The sequence below is a fragment of the Mustela erminea genome, chromosome 10, assembly GCF_009829155.1.
Source record: "Mustela erminea isolate mMusErm1 chromosome 10, mMusErm1.Pri, whole genome shotgun sequence".
Taxonomy (NCBI): domain Eukaryota; kingdom Metazoa; phylum Chordata; class Mammalia; order Carnivora; family Mustelidae; genus Mustela; species Mustela erminea.
This window is the reverse complement of record NC_045623.1, coordinates 69,008,673-69,023,145: the sequence shown is the minus strand read 5'-3', so window position 1 is coordinate 69,023,145 and position 14,473 is coordinate 69,008,673. Positions and strand designations below refer to the sequence as shown.

General features: G+C 50.6%; 1 protein-coding gene across 10 annotated transcripts in view; it reads right to left on the bottom strand.

Annotated features, from left to right (window-relative positions):
- The window catches only part of TTC39A (tetratricopeptide repeat domain 39A), a 52,613-nt gene that overhangs the window by 3,745 nt on the left and 34,395 nt on the right, over window positions 1-14,473 (bottom strand). For all 10 annotated transcript variants that reach the window (XM_032361174.1, XM_032361177.1, XM_032361178.1 and 7 more), the window contains exons 9-17: window positions 12,580-12,688; window positions 11,980-12,047; window positions 11,830-11,889; window positions 10,837-10,998; window positions 6,073-6,164; window positions 3,946-4,066; window positions 1,723-1,834; window positions 1,224-1,338; window positions 10-126 (exon numbers count right to left, since the gene is read on the bottom strand). In XM_032361174.1, the coding sequence (XP_032217065.1) occupies window positions 10-126; window positions 1,224-1,338; window positions 1,723-1,834; window positions 3,946-4,066; window positions 6,073-6,164; window positions 10,837-10,998; window positions 11,830-11,889; window positions 11,980-12,047; window positions 12,580-12,688 (956 nt within the window). The remainder of the gene's footprint in view (window positions 1-9; window positions 127-1,223; window positions 1,339-1,722; window positions 1,835-3,945; window positions 4,067-6,072; window positions 6,165-10,836; window positions 10,999-11,829; window positions 11,890-11,979; window positions 12,048-12,579; window positions 12,689-14,473) is intronic.

Genomic DNA, 14,473 nt, shown 5'->3' with positions numbered 1-14,473 from the left:
ACGCCTTACTTGGCAGTTTCCAAGAGTTTGACAGCCTCTTCGTTTCTGCCTTGCTCCATAAACAGTAGGGCCAGCTCCAGCAGGGCGTTTGGGATCAAGTAGTGGTCATATTTAATCTTCTTTTCACTATGGGACAGAGAAGGACATGGCTTACAGGCTCTGCCCCTGAGATAGTCTTCAGAGTCTTCCCAAGCCTTGCCCAAGTAGAAGGATCTAATCCATGCCTTCAGGTGGGGTTTCCAGATAATGAATCCTAGTTGGGGAAGGCTCCCACTACATAGCCATAGAAAGGCTTCTGATCCACAGGAGAGCCTTCCAGTTCTCTGCACCTAGGGCCCCAGTTCCCTGACAATTTATGGTTCATCCCATGTCCTTACCCCATGCCCACCTCTGTCCCCAACCCCCTTTGTCCAGGTTAAATGTTCTACTAAATTAGGAAGTCTACTGTCCCTAGACTGGCCCTTCTGACCCACCCTCCATGCTGCCCCAGAGATACTCTTTTAAAACCTAAATCTGCCCTGCTCAATACCTTCCTGATCTTTTCTGTCTACAAGATAAAGTTCAGCCTTGTAAGTAAAACATCCAGGCCCTTTTCAGTCTAGCCCCCCTTATTTCATCTGTAACCTTTCCCTCTATAACTTCATCCAGGAAGGGAAAGACCAAATCACTGTAACCCCAAACTTGGGTTTTTTTCCTGTGTCTGGGCATTTGTACATGCTCTACCTACTCCACTTAAAATTCCTGCTTTCCTTTCTCTGCCTGATAAACTTCCCAGTTAATATGGCATCCCTGGAAAACCTTTCTTGGTATCTTGCATTATGTTCAAGTCCCTCCTCAGAGCACCTGCTGTCCTCCCTACTTTTCCTGTAACACAGCCCTGATCATACCAGATTGTGTTGTCTATAGCTGTCTGTAACAGTTGTGCTCCTCAAGCGTGGAACTGAATTACAAACTCGAGGCACCATTCACCTGAAACTTCAGTGTGGATGGACTCCTGCAGTTGGCAATCTGATGGCCCCAGGGAATGAGGTCTGAATGATCTGTGCCCAGCAAGGATCCTGGCACAGAACAGACACTGGTACAAGTGTAGTTAGTGAATGCGGGCAGGCTAGGGTCAAGCTATGGAGTGCATGTGAGAAAGGAGAGAACCTGCCAATTCTGCCCAGGAGACATGGGCCCAGCAGAAGGCCACCTGGAGTGGGAGCAGATGCAGAGGCACTTACTTGGAAGAGATGCTCCTGAAATTCTCCTCAGCTTCCTGGACACGGCCCAGGTATTTCAGACAGAGGCCTTTTAGCAGCTTCACCAAGCACTCATCATCCACTGAGTACTCATTCTCTAAGAATAAGGGAAGAAGACAGGCTTATTTCTCTAACAGTTAGTCATGGAGTCCCTACTCTGCTGGACCCTGGGGATAGAGAGGTAATTCACACATGGTCTCTGTCTTCAGGAAGCTCACATCTGGGAAGGACAGATACCGAGACAGTGACAATGTAGTGAGATCAGGATTGACTTGAAGGAGAGCCCAGAGGAGACTTTGACCCTAACTGGGGACAAGGGACAGCTTGGAGAAGCTGCCACTGAAGCTCAGTCTTAGAAAGCCAAAGGACTGTTAACCGTGATAGAGAAGGAAGGAAGGACATTTTTAGTAGCAGGAACCTTTAACTATAAAGATCTATGATCTGACTCAGCCTGGCAGGCTCAAGGGCCGGGATTAGTCACCTGGACCCTTTTCCAGCATCTCTTCAGCCTTGGTGATAATCCCAAGTATCCCGTCTGTGAGTTCCGGCTGCTTCCCAATCACAGCGTAGCCATTCCAAATGTACATCATTTCCTGAAGGCAGGGGAGCAAGTCAGTCCAAAGGTTTCCTCCCCAGTGGGCCCTCAGTTTCCCCAGGTGTAAAATGGGCAGCGCAGATCCAGAGGATCACTAAAGGCCCTTCTATCTCTAATCCTTTATGACAAATTTCAGTCCAGCCTATGAAGTTATGGGCTCGAAGGGGTCATGGCAGGGAGCTGCACATAGTTTTTAAACTACTCCTCTGCTCATGGCCTCCTTCGGTGGTTATCATGCTCTTTCCCAACCTCTCTGTGTCCAGACTCTTCCCCCAAACTTTGAGGACCAGGCTGTGATCCACAGGACTTTCTCCAGGAAGTCCTCCTCCCTGCTAGTCTGACAGGACCTCCCATATTGGAAGAGCTATCTTTATTTAAGCACTTCGGGATTTCCAGTTGCTGTTAAGACTGTCACCCTGTTTCTCTTCCCCCAAGGCACTGCGCTTGAGTTACCATCATGAAAACTATGCAACACAAACTGATTCCTTTCTTTGCTTCAACTGCCAGGAATCTCAGAATACTAAATGTTCATTTATAGTCATTCCATCAGCATTTCCTAAACTATGAACCCAGGCAATAGATGTGAAGGTGATTTGCATACAAAAAGTTCTAAAAAGATGTTATTGTTTTGGTTCTTGTTACTTTGTTATAGGGAGGGAATTTAAGATTAGAATCAGTATTCCTCAAATGGTGTATATGGTCCCAAGTTAGCAAATGTTCCTTCAAAAAAAAGAGGTCTGGGACGCCTGGGTGGCTCAGTTGGTTGGACGACTGCCTTCGGCCCAGGTCATGATCCCAGAGTCCCGGGATCGAGTCCCGCATCAGGCTCCCAGCTCCATGGGGAGTCTGCTTTGCTCTCTGACCTTCTCCTTGCTCATGCTCTCTCTCACTGTCTCTCTCTCAAATAAATAAAATCTTTAAAAAAAAAAAAAAAAAAAAAAGAGGTCTGTGGCCAAATTAGTTAGAGGGAAAATCATCTTCAAGCTTATTCTTGGAAACTTACCTATATGTTTTATATAAAGGCTCCAAAAAGTCCACAGTGTATAAACCTTGTTTAGGCCAGTCTTTCCCAAATATATTTAATCACTGAAACTATTTTAGGCATAAATAGTATTTTATAGACTATTATAGTTTGGGAAATATGATTTTGATTCATAAAATATTTAACACAGTTAATCAGCTAGTTCCCATTACTGCTATATGAAATGGACAATTATCATTCCTAATTTTCCATTAAGGGAAGGGGAACCCTATCCAAGGGCAAGCACATGTTCAGTGAATAGTGGAGCCAGGACCAGAAAAAAGCAGTTCCCTTTCCACTTTTCTGGCTACCTTAGTATCTGAATAACAAAGACTCTTAACAAGCTAGAAACTTCTCAAATTGATGCCTGTCAAAATCATGCGTGGAATTAGCGTAACGGTGGTTCAGAATCTGGGCTCTAGAACCATTCTAGGTTTAAATTCTAACTCTTCAACTCACTAGCTGTGTGACCTAGGTAAGTTATTTTATCTTTCTACTTATATCTTACTATGTATTAGAAATTTTATCTTTCTCCTTATCTATTAGGCCTTTCCCCTTCTGTAAAATGGGGATACCACCAGCATCTGATACTCAGGGTTGTTGTAAGGATCAAATAAGGCAATGGGTGTAAAGAACAGTCAGCACCCAGTAACACAGTCAGCTTGTTTACTACAGAGTTGACTGTAACATGGTCCCAGGCCGGAGACTTGGTCCAGTGAGGGGGACAGAGTAAACCATTACAATCCTGTGATAAAACTGAAATGGACGGGTGGGAACACAAACAGCTGAGTGATGCCCTACCCTGCGCACAGGGGTGTGGGCCTACTCTTTCACCTTGAGGCAGCTGAAGCCTGCTTACCTGTCTCCCTGCCCCCACCATACCAGTACTGCCTCAGGCCGGGTCTGGTCAGGCCTATTTGTATGCTTCCCTCACAGTCCCAGGTAAACTGTGAAATCCTTTCCAGGCCCTGAGGCATGAAGGTCTTTCTCCCCCAACCACTCCCCCTGGCCTTAGCAGTATCTCTGGCTTTCAGCTAATCCCCACAGTCCCAAACAAGTACTGGGACAGTCTAGACCCTCCTACCCACCAGAGCAGGGATTGGCAATGAGATCGGTTTGGGAGAGAGGTAGCGTCTGGACTTCCGGATAGCAAACTTCTCTGTAGGTAGAGATTTCCCAGCAATCTTGAGCTTTAGGCCAGGCACTGCTCTGTGAAAGAGATGAGGGGAAGAAAAAGCTAGAGAGGACTGAAATTTCCAGCCTGCCCAGCCTCTGCTTGGCTCCTCTCTGGGCCTCAGTTTCCCCAGTTTATATGAGGGACTGTGTTGGACTCACAACCCGTGGCTGTGGCCTTCTATCACAGGGCCTGCCCACAAACCTGACCACTTCCTGAGGCTAGGTAAGAGGGCTCCACACCAGGGGGCAGAGGTGAGAATGTCAGCAAACACCCCAGGCCTGCTTTGCTAGTTGTCTTGCTTCCACTCTTGGGCCTCATTTCCAGAAGGCCCAGCAGAAGTCTGACCCCAGTTTCACAGGGGAGATTAACACCCAGAGAAAGACCTGCCCACAACCACACAGCTCAAACCTTTAATGAACTTGCCACGTGAGTTGCGGCCTCCTTAGCTGTTTCCAAGGGCAGAGTAATGTGTGTATCTAGGCAAGCCTCCACATCTGGGGCCTCACCCACCCAGCTCCATTCCCACCCTCCCAATTTCTGCCACAGTTGCTGGGTGTGGCTGTGACCCTCAGCCTGAGCCATCCAGCTGGATCAAGTTGAGAATTTCCCTGCCAAACACCTCCCCCGGTTATTCACTGTGGAACCTCTCTGGGCCCCCATTATCTCTGAATTTGAGACAGTGATATGAAGGGGAGCAGAATTTGTCACCCCAAAATATGGCTCTTTGGCACAAGGACTATTTTAGGCTAAGAAATAGTAGATACAGGAAAAGCTCTGAAAACCTAGTAGCAGCTGCCCTTTCGTAAGAGACAATTACATTTATAAGCGAGATTTTCCATTTATAAGGGCTTCTCTTCTACCTGGAAGAGGATAATGATAAGCCCTAGAAACTTTTTTTTTTTTTTAAAGCCCTAGAAGCTCTTAAAGGAGAGAGCGGACTTGATCTGCAGGACTACCTTATCCTCCTTTACTTTGCTTTGCCTGAAAACCTCCCAGAATTGGCTCCCCACCCTCCCAACATCTTCTGTTATCTTTAGCTGGGGATGATGTTTAAGGTGATGGCTTGGGCCATTTCAGTAACTCTTTTCCTGGGTCTCTCCCATGTAAACAAGATATACATGTTATTAAACTCTGGTTTATTTTTCTCCTGTTAATCTTTTATTCTTAGGAGTAGGGGGAGTATCTCAGCCAGTTTCTAACCAAGATCCTAAAAATATGGAAGGAAAATGATCCTTCCTCCCCCATAGATACTTACCTTCCCAGACTTTCTGGAAGAGCTATGAGATGGAGAAGTGGAGGCACTTGGTAAATATAAACACCCTGCCATTGTGACAGCAGTTAGCAGGAAGCTCAGGTTACCACCACTCCCAGGTCTCCAAGTTGGGGTCAGCCCTCACCCCTGACTGGAAGAAGGCCTGAGGCTCCTTCCTCAGCCTGCTGAGGCTGAGCCCTGCTCTAGACCCTTTGCGGAAGGCAAACAGCAGCAGAGATAACAAGAAAAACAGCTGCAATTTAGTGGTTCCAGGCCCCTCACCAGGCTCTTCAACATAGTTTCTATTTGATTCACAAAACAACCCTGCAAAGCAGAAGTGGTTATTCCCATTTTATAGCTGCTGAAATTGTTAACAGTGCTATAGCTAAGAAACAGCAGAGGCTGGATTTGATCCTGTTTGATTCCCACATTTTGGTCCTCTACTGAGCTTGAGAATAGCAGTCTAACTCAGCAGAAGGGGCCTCTCTGAACCTCAGTGTCCACATCTATCCTACTGACCAGAAGAAGGCGGCTCAGTGGAAAGGATGTTGACAAAACCACTTTCTTGGGGGTGGGGGGGGTGCCTCTGAACAGATTCAAAGGGCTGGAACAAGCAGCAGCTGGCAGTGGTGGTGGTGCAAGGGAAGGAGGCACATGGGGCGATCCTGGGGGAGCGTCAGGGAGCTCAGAGCCAGGGGAGGGGAGTTAAGAAGCCCACCACCTCCCTCCCTGGTGCCCACAGCTCAGGGTGGCTGTGGGCGGATGTGGCTGAGACCTAGGACCCACCTAAACAACTCCACTTCATCATCCCCGAACGGCTTGTAATCCTCCTTTCCAAACATGCTGAGGTAGGCGGCCTTCATGTAGATGTAGGTGGCCTGTGCAAGGCAGAGCAAGAGTGAGAGGTAATCAGCCCCCCTTCACAGACCTCCATTGCCAAGCCCCAGGGGAGAAACTGAGGGTGAGGAAGCTGAAGCGCCCTGGGGACTTGAGCTGGGAGCAAAGTCCAGGAGATGCCCACATCAAAGCTGCTTCCCTCCCTTCTCTGATGCAGTGGAGGGAAGGACTCCAGCAACAAGTGGGTGTGCGGGGCAGTGGGTGTGATGGACACACAAAGGGCAGTAAGGGCTTCTGAGAAGCAATTCCTTCAGACTGGACCCTTGAGAGCCAATGGGAAGATTCACAGAGACCTGAGAAAGAACTTTCTAGACAAGGCAAACAGCCTGAGCAAAGCCAGGTAGTAACCGAGATGTGTCATTAAGAAGGCGACAAATAGGCAGCATAAAGTATGGAATGTATAAACAGGTCGGAGGCCAGAGGAGTGAGTCAGGGTCCCTGTGTATAACTGCCTTCCTGTGTGTCGGGCACTGTATATATACCTCACCTCAATTGATCCCAAAGACAATGCCAGAAAGGAATCTGTACCTGGCCTCTGCTTCCTGGGACTGCAGAGCTTCTGGGGCAGAGCTGGAAGTGTCCCCAGTTTTGTGCGCTTCCACGGCCTTGCCCAGTGGATCCACAGCCAGCCCTGACAGGGAAGTGCCACAGTGCAGAGACCCCCATCCCCACTCCAAAGGTACATCCCTGAAATCTACTCCCGTTTCCTGGGAGTCCAACACTCGAGAAACCTGGCTCTATCCTGCCCCCCAGTGGCCAAGCCTTGAACCTCAGCTCCTGCCACCAGGAACTATGGAGAAATACCTGCAAGTGGCTCCCAAAAAAGTACAGGGGGTGGAGAAGGAAAGAGAGCAAAACGTCGTGGATTCTCAGGAAAAGTCAGAAAGCAGCCTCCACCTGGGGCCCCTCTCAGGCTGAAGCTCAGGGTTACTCCCAGTTCCACTCTGCCCTCCACACTTCCATCTGCCCTTCACAAAATGAGGAAGCAGGGGTGGTGAGAATATCCCCACTCTTTAACCTCCTGGTGTCACCCTTACCTTCTCCCTCTCTACCTGGCACTAAGTCAGCAAGTCAGCATGATCTTACCTCCTCTATAGCTCTGGAATCCCAGTGGCCTCGCTCTCATTCTCTGCACCAGCATCCACCCCACACTGCCCTCACTCCAGGACATCAGGGATGTCTTTCTCCTGCCCTTGTCCATATGGTCTCCTAACCCATCTCCCTGCTCTCATCCCTGTCCCTGCAAGCCATTTCCACACCACTGCCAGTCTGTTTTTGATTTAATTATTTTATTTAACAGAGAGAGAGCATAGTGGGGAAGGGGCAGAGGGAGGACAAGCAGACTCCATACTGAGAGTGGAGCCTGACATGTGGCTCAATCCCATGACCCTGAGATGGTTACCTGAGCTAACATCAAGAGTCAGATGTTTGACCAAATGAGCCACCCAGGCACCCCACTCTGATCTTTTTAAAGTCAGGTCATATCAATTCCTCTTTGAAATCTTGATATCCCATCATGCTTAGGATAAAATCCAGACTCCCTGTAATGGACTGTAAGCCCCTACACCGTTTCCTCCCCCAGTTTCCTCTCCAACTTCATGTTGTTCCCCCTCACTCGCATCACTCTAGCTACACTGGTCTCTGGGATGTTCCCTGAATACAGGAGATGCACTCAGCTTCCCCCTCCCCAACCCTTCTATCTCCAGTGCCCTTTGCCTGGAACACTCTTCATTAAGAAATCCATATGGCTTGCTCCCAGACTTCATTCCGGTGTCTTCTTGGACAGGCCTTGCCTGACTTTTCTTCACTGCATATACCAGCCTGACATTATATTCTACTGTACACCTATTTTTTGTGTTTCTTATCCCTCTTCCCACTAAAATATGGAAGGGTCTTTGTTCACTGCTGGATGTCCTCGGGACCTGGCACATGGGGTGCCCAACAAATACAGGAGGGACTTCTTAGAGCACAGATCTAAGCCACAAACATGAGGCGCTCTCCCACTGTCAGGCTGAAGCCCAAACACCCCCTTCAAGGCACTCTGTGACCTGCTTTTCTGACCCCTCTTCTGCCATTTCTCCTCCATCAGTCCTTAAACTCCCAGGCCTTCACCGGTGCCGTCCCTTTGCCTGGGATGTCATTGTCCCTCCTCATCAGGCTCATCTGTGGGCCTCCTGTAAGATCCTTCTGGTATCCCTCAGCTACCCCCAAACAACTTACCCTTATTGAGTCACCAGATGTTAGGATGGATGCAGTGACCTAGAGTTCTGAGACCCACAGACATCCAAGTTGCAAGGGATGCTATGGGGCCACATGAACGGAAAACAGCCTGGGTGGGAATCCAGTCTCCCCAGGCTTGTCTGATTGACCAATGATTTCACACATTTATTTTGCTGGGTAACTCCACCAGGCTCTGTGTAGACAGGCAGTCCTTTGTCCTCAAGAAGCTTACAGAGTGACTTAGGGGGAAGGACCCTCCACAGTACCCCTGCACTCCCACCTACAAAGCCGTTCACCAGTGACACAGAACACAGCACCCTGCGCCTCTGTCCTTGCTGCTCTCCTCACTTGGAGCATCCTTCCACTTCCTCCACTCAGCCACCCTAAATCCTCCTCTGTCTTCCGGGCTTGGCTGCTCAGGGCTGCCTCTGAGCTCCCCTTAGATTCCCCCACTACGATGCTCAGCACAGCACTGTCCCCACTATGTGTGTGGCCACCTCAAGCAGCAAGCACTGGGAGAAATGCAAAGGCTCCACTGGATGACTTGGCACAGTCCAGGCAAAGAGGGATGCTGAGCAGAGGGGATGATGCGTACGGCAGTGGCCACACCCTAAGTCCCTAGAGCTGGAAGTTGGTAGATTCTGGTGGCCAAGTGCTACAATTAGGAATGAATGAGGCCCCAGAATTCAAGGTGCTACAACCCCCACTTTCACAGAAAACACTTCTGAGGAAAGCACTACAGAGAGAGGGGGCTGACCACCTCAAAGTCAGTGAGCTGGCAATGGAGCTGATTCACAGCCAGACTTCCTGACACCTGGGAGGCCTGGCCTCCCCTCAGCTCCTCCCAGCAGCTGCGAGGCCACCCCAGGCCTCTTCTTCCCTGTGTATGTGAACCCAGCTGCCTGCCTCCCTCCATAGGAACACTTCTAGGTCACTTTAGTTCAACAAGGTTCCCTGAGGTTGTGTTCCTGTCAGTGGTGGGAGGTGATGCGGAATGAATGCCAGGCCCACAGGGACTGGGTCTGAGGGAGCACCTTCAATAGCAAGGTGGTCTCAGGGCAAGAGGGGCCTCCTAGGTGGGACTTAAGGTAACAAGGGAAAAGCAAAGGCCTTTGAGTCACACAGAGCTGTCTTCAAATCCAGTGTCTGTCACCAGCAGCTGTGTGGGCCAGGGAAGTCACATACCTTCTCTTGGCCTCCATGTCCCTGTGCACCCAGTGGAGGCAACTCCTACCTCATCGGGTGTGCTATAGAGAAACAGCAAGTGCTGGGCACACAGCAAGAGCTCAGTGAAAGCCTGCCCCCTCCTCCAGCCCCGCCTGCCCCAGACCCAAAGAATTCCCTTTCAGCTTTGTCTTGGCAGAGGTACTGAAAAGGTAGGGGAGGGATGAAAAATCAGGATTTCTGGTCATTGAGACACATGGTTTGTGTATTTGCCAATACCGAACTGGATGCTCTCTGATGATCTCTGTGATTCTGAGTCTTAGTTCAGCATTCTCTGGTATCGTTACTGTGATGATAATGGCTAATACTTGTTTTACCACTTACCATAATGTCATAAGTTTTCATTCACTGTGGGCATCTGCTGTGCCTTATTTTGCCTTTATAGCATCTCTTTAATGCCTCCTCCCACCAACCAACACTTTTTCTGGGGACCTTATTTTTTTCTGGAGAACCACGCCTCTCCTATTCTTGATCCATGAGGTGTCTTTCCACTCCTGTTTCCAAGCACTGACATGTGATCTATGCCAGACCAGTGAACCTCGACTGTGGGACTATGGTTGAAACCAAAGGGAAGATGTGAGTTAGGGTCAGGCAGTCCATAGCCACCCTGTCACAAGGAGAAAACCCTCCTGCACAGCAAAGATGTCAAAGGGCAGAGTACAGCCACAGATGGAAAAATGTCAAGCCCAGGTGACATAATTTGAATTCCTGGATCCAGCCCTACCTGAAATCATTTGTGCCTAGAATTTTCAGTTCTATGAACCAAAGAGCCTTTTGTGTTTTCAACCTGCATAGTCCATATTTAGTGGCCACTAACCCCAAGTGACTTTTTAAGTTTAAATTTGAATTAAAATTAAATAAAATTGAAAGCACCCAGTTTGCACTAACACAATGTGCCCATGTAGCTGGGGGCTACCTCTACCATAACAGAATGTTCTCTTAGTCAGCGCTCACCTAGACAGCTAGTTGGGCCATGCTTCTGTCCCTTGTGACTAAAAAATCTTGACTGACACTGTAGTTCTAAACTTTATCTGCTCCTCACGGTCTTTAGTTCCTACCAACCCTGAGTCCTCTTAGAACTTATGGTTCTGTTAAATTCCAGCTGAAAAAGGCTTTTAGTCAAGGGTTTGGCCCTGGGTCTCAGGGCCTCAATGGCCAGACGGGGTTGGCCTGGTCCCCCAAGAGCCCCAGCACCTGGTGACAGCCCACCTTGGACCAGGAGTTCTCCTTGCTGAGCAGGTCGGCATAGAAGTAGGCCATCTTCCACTGGCCCTTGTAGGTGAAGCACCACATCAGCTCCCAGTAGCACATGTGGTGGAACTGCTTCCAGTGCTGCTGGGCCTCACAGCACTCCTCGAACCGCTGGATGGCCTGCGGGCACCTGCTGGTCAGCCTCATGGTCCCACCACCCTGCCCCATTCCATAGCAAGCCCAGCCTCCTCCAGCGCACAGTGGTCCAGCCCTGTGCCAGGCTCAGGGAGGGAGAGCAGGCAGGAGTTCTGGGCTCCAGGCCTGGTTCTATTGACTAAGTCTTATAGGACGAGCTTGGGCCCAGTTACTACCCCTCCCTGGGACTCTAGTCTTCCTACACAGAATGAAAGGATGGGATGGAGCTGTAATGGAAGGACAGGAGGCAGTGGAAAGTATTAATATGAAAGTGATACATGGTTTGTGCCTCACAGGAAACTCCAAAGTTTCCAGTAGCTCCCACGAAAGGACCTGGACTTGCTGTTGAGGAATCACAGCCAAGACCAGATGGAGACCCCAGAACTCTACATTGTACAGTCCCTCCTGGGGACTCAGCCAGGCCCGTGTCCCTCCTCTCTCGAACCCCTTCGATGGCTCCCTCCCATCTATGGAGACCCCCAGCCAGGTCATCAAGGTGCCCACCTCACACCCTGGCACTGCTGCTCCACTCGCAATGCCTGTCACCATGGCCTGAGTAAGCGGGGCTTCCCACCCCAGCTCACCAAAGGACCTCCAGGTGCAGGAATGCTACAGTCCTGCATCTCCCCGTCAGGTCTTCCTCACCACGAATGCCACCTCCTCCCTCATCTTCCCAGGCTGCCCCATTCCAAATTGCTTCTCCCACCCCTGCTCTCTTGTTGGTTCTCTCTTGGAGCCCTCCTCCCAGAGTCCACCCACTGGTCTGGGAGACCACAAGGGGTCACCAGCACTGGCTCCGTCCCCTCCCTTACTCACTGTGTCAACATTGCCTTTTATGGCTTCGATCCGCCCGGCGAAGAACAGGAAGATGGCCCCCTGCAATGACACGCACACAGATCTGTGTGGGCACGCAGGGCACACATGGGCAGGGGCTGGTGCCAGCAGGAGGGCAGGGGGGGGGCCCACCTTAGGGTATCGCTTCAGGTAGGGCTTCAAGAGCTTCTCTGCTTCCTCGATGTTGACATTCCCGGTACCTGAAGGAGGCGAGGGGACAGCACATATCACCATCACCGGCTCTTGGAACCCCCCCGGCAATCTACCAGAGGCTTCCTGGGGCCTCCTCTTCCCTCTCTGTGAAATGGGGGTAATTCTTCTACCTCCAGGGTGATGTGAGGATTAAATAAGATAGTGCTGACATCAGCCCGGCACACCAGCCAGGCTCAATAACCAAGAGCCCATGCCCGCCTCAGTGGTACCCACAACCCCCAGGGCCCCCTACAAGGCCCTCACACCCTCTACAAGGTGGGCATGACCACCCCATTTCACAGAAGAGAAAACAGAGGCTGGAACCTGGTCACATTGTGAGGAAGTGAACGGTCGGCAGGCCAGGTCACAACACTGCTGACGCAGCTTCGTTGGTTCTGGCTTCAGAGCCCACCCCCAGTCCTGGGGGCCCGAGCAGGGTCTGCAGCTCCTTGCCCTCTAGTCCCCTGCCCTGAGAGCCAACCACACCCTAGATGCCCCCTTCTGGCTGTCTCCCCGCCACCCCCACGAGGGCACTCCTACCAAGCACAAAGGTGAGGAAGGTGTGGTAGCAGAGCAGCAGCATGACACAGAGCACAGCGCGGAAGCTGTGTCCGGACGCTCCCTCCTCTAGCTGCAGCAGCCCGTAGTCCTGGGGGAGAGAGAGCAGTGGGCTGAGGCTGGACCCAGGCTGGGGGTAGGGCAGGGAGGTCACCAGAGCGCTGGGAGGGCCGTGCTGCTAGAGCAGGGACAGAAGAGCACTGGACTCTGCATCTGGATCTGCTGGCCAGGTCAGCCGCGTTCAGGCGGGGCCACCCTCAGCCAGGCTCCCCTCTCAGTACCCTGGCCACCTTTCTGGGGGCAGGGGACATTGCTGCCAAGGCCAGGGCAGAGGCTTGGGTCCAGGTGTCCCCCACTTCCTCAATAGCTCCTTCCCCATTCCTGCCTTTATTTACCTGCTGGCCCCCAGGGTGAGCAATGAGGCCCTGAGAAGCCCCGGGTCTGGTCAGGGAGGAAGAGAAGCCAGACTGAACTTGAGGCAGATAATCCTAACCATAGACGCAGAGCACAGATGGGACCACGAGAACAGTGGTCTGGGAAGGATTCCTGGAGAAAAAGACTCTAGAGCTTGGCTGGGGAGGAGAGGCCAGACTCCCCTAGTATCCCTGTCTGCAGTCTGCCCCATCTGTTCTTCAGGGTATTCTCGTTCTTTCTAATACACAAATCTGACCTACCTCATCCCTGGCCTCAAACCCGCCACAGCTTCCTTGCCTTCAGGATAAAGATGAAGCCAGGGCTGGTGTCTGAGGGCTCTCCTACTTTGGGCTCGCCACCCTCTCCTCCTAACCCAGGCAAGCCACACTGTCCCACACCTTGGCCTTTCTCATGCTCCTCCCTCCTGTCATCATCCTGAAATTGTTCTCAGGACTCAAGGGCCCTCTTAAGAAACAAAACTAAAAGGGACCTTTGGAGCCTCTAACCGGTGTTCCCCGGGACCTGGTCCATGGACCATGGACAGGTCTCCAGACAGACATGAGGCTCAGAATCCCAAGATCCCAAATGATCTCAGTTCGCAGTTCTCTGTCTGTCCTGATGGTGTCCAGGAGAAAGCCCCAGTCCTATGCTGGTGTGTGTTCAACACCACTGTCGCTCTCAACACCTCTTCCCGCAGGAAAACAGCCTTGGTAGATCGTACACCCTGCTTTCGCAAGACCGCTTGGTGCTCGTAGGATTTATGGTTATGATTATGTTCTTATCATGCCAAATAACATGTGTTTTCTATGTAGTAGTGTTTCCTTTAGATAAACCTAAATTTAAAATATGAGCCATTTGGGGGAAAATAATACATAAATAGTAATATAGAGCAGATCTGGCAAAAATCAGGAAAGTCCAGAGGAAGTTCAGGTTTGAGAAACACTGATCAGTCTAAAACAAAAAAGCCCCTTGTTTTACCCAAAAAATGCACAGAGGAGGAGATGAGGCTAGACTGATCCAGGACTCCTGACTCTCAGGCCACTGTTCCTTCTACCACGATGGGCCTCCTCTACCAGGGAGCTTTCCCAGATTTGCTACCTAGTACTCAGATTCCTGCCTTTAGGAAAAGTCTCTGGGCACTTGAGTCCTCTGGTTTCTGTCCTCAAGGCCTAATGCACAGTAGTGCTTCTCTTAGGTGACTCCCAGACCAAAAAAAAAAAAAAAAAATGGTTCCAAGGGAAAGAATTTGCTCAAGTTCTTCCAAAAAAAGGAAAACCAGGTTGCTGACACCTGTAAGGCTCAGAGAACATGATTCCAGGCCACTGCACGAAGCTGCTCTTCACACCATCCTTACCCTACAGCCTCTTCACCCTGTGTGGGACTGGGCAGGGATCACTGGCCCCATTTGATTGGAGAGCAGACTGAGGCTCAGAGAGGCCTGGGCCTTGTCCAGGGCCACACA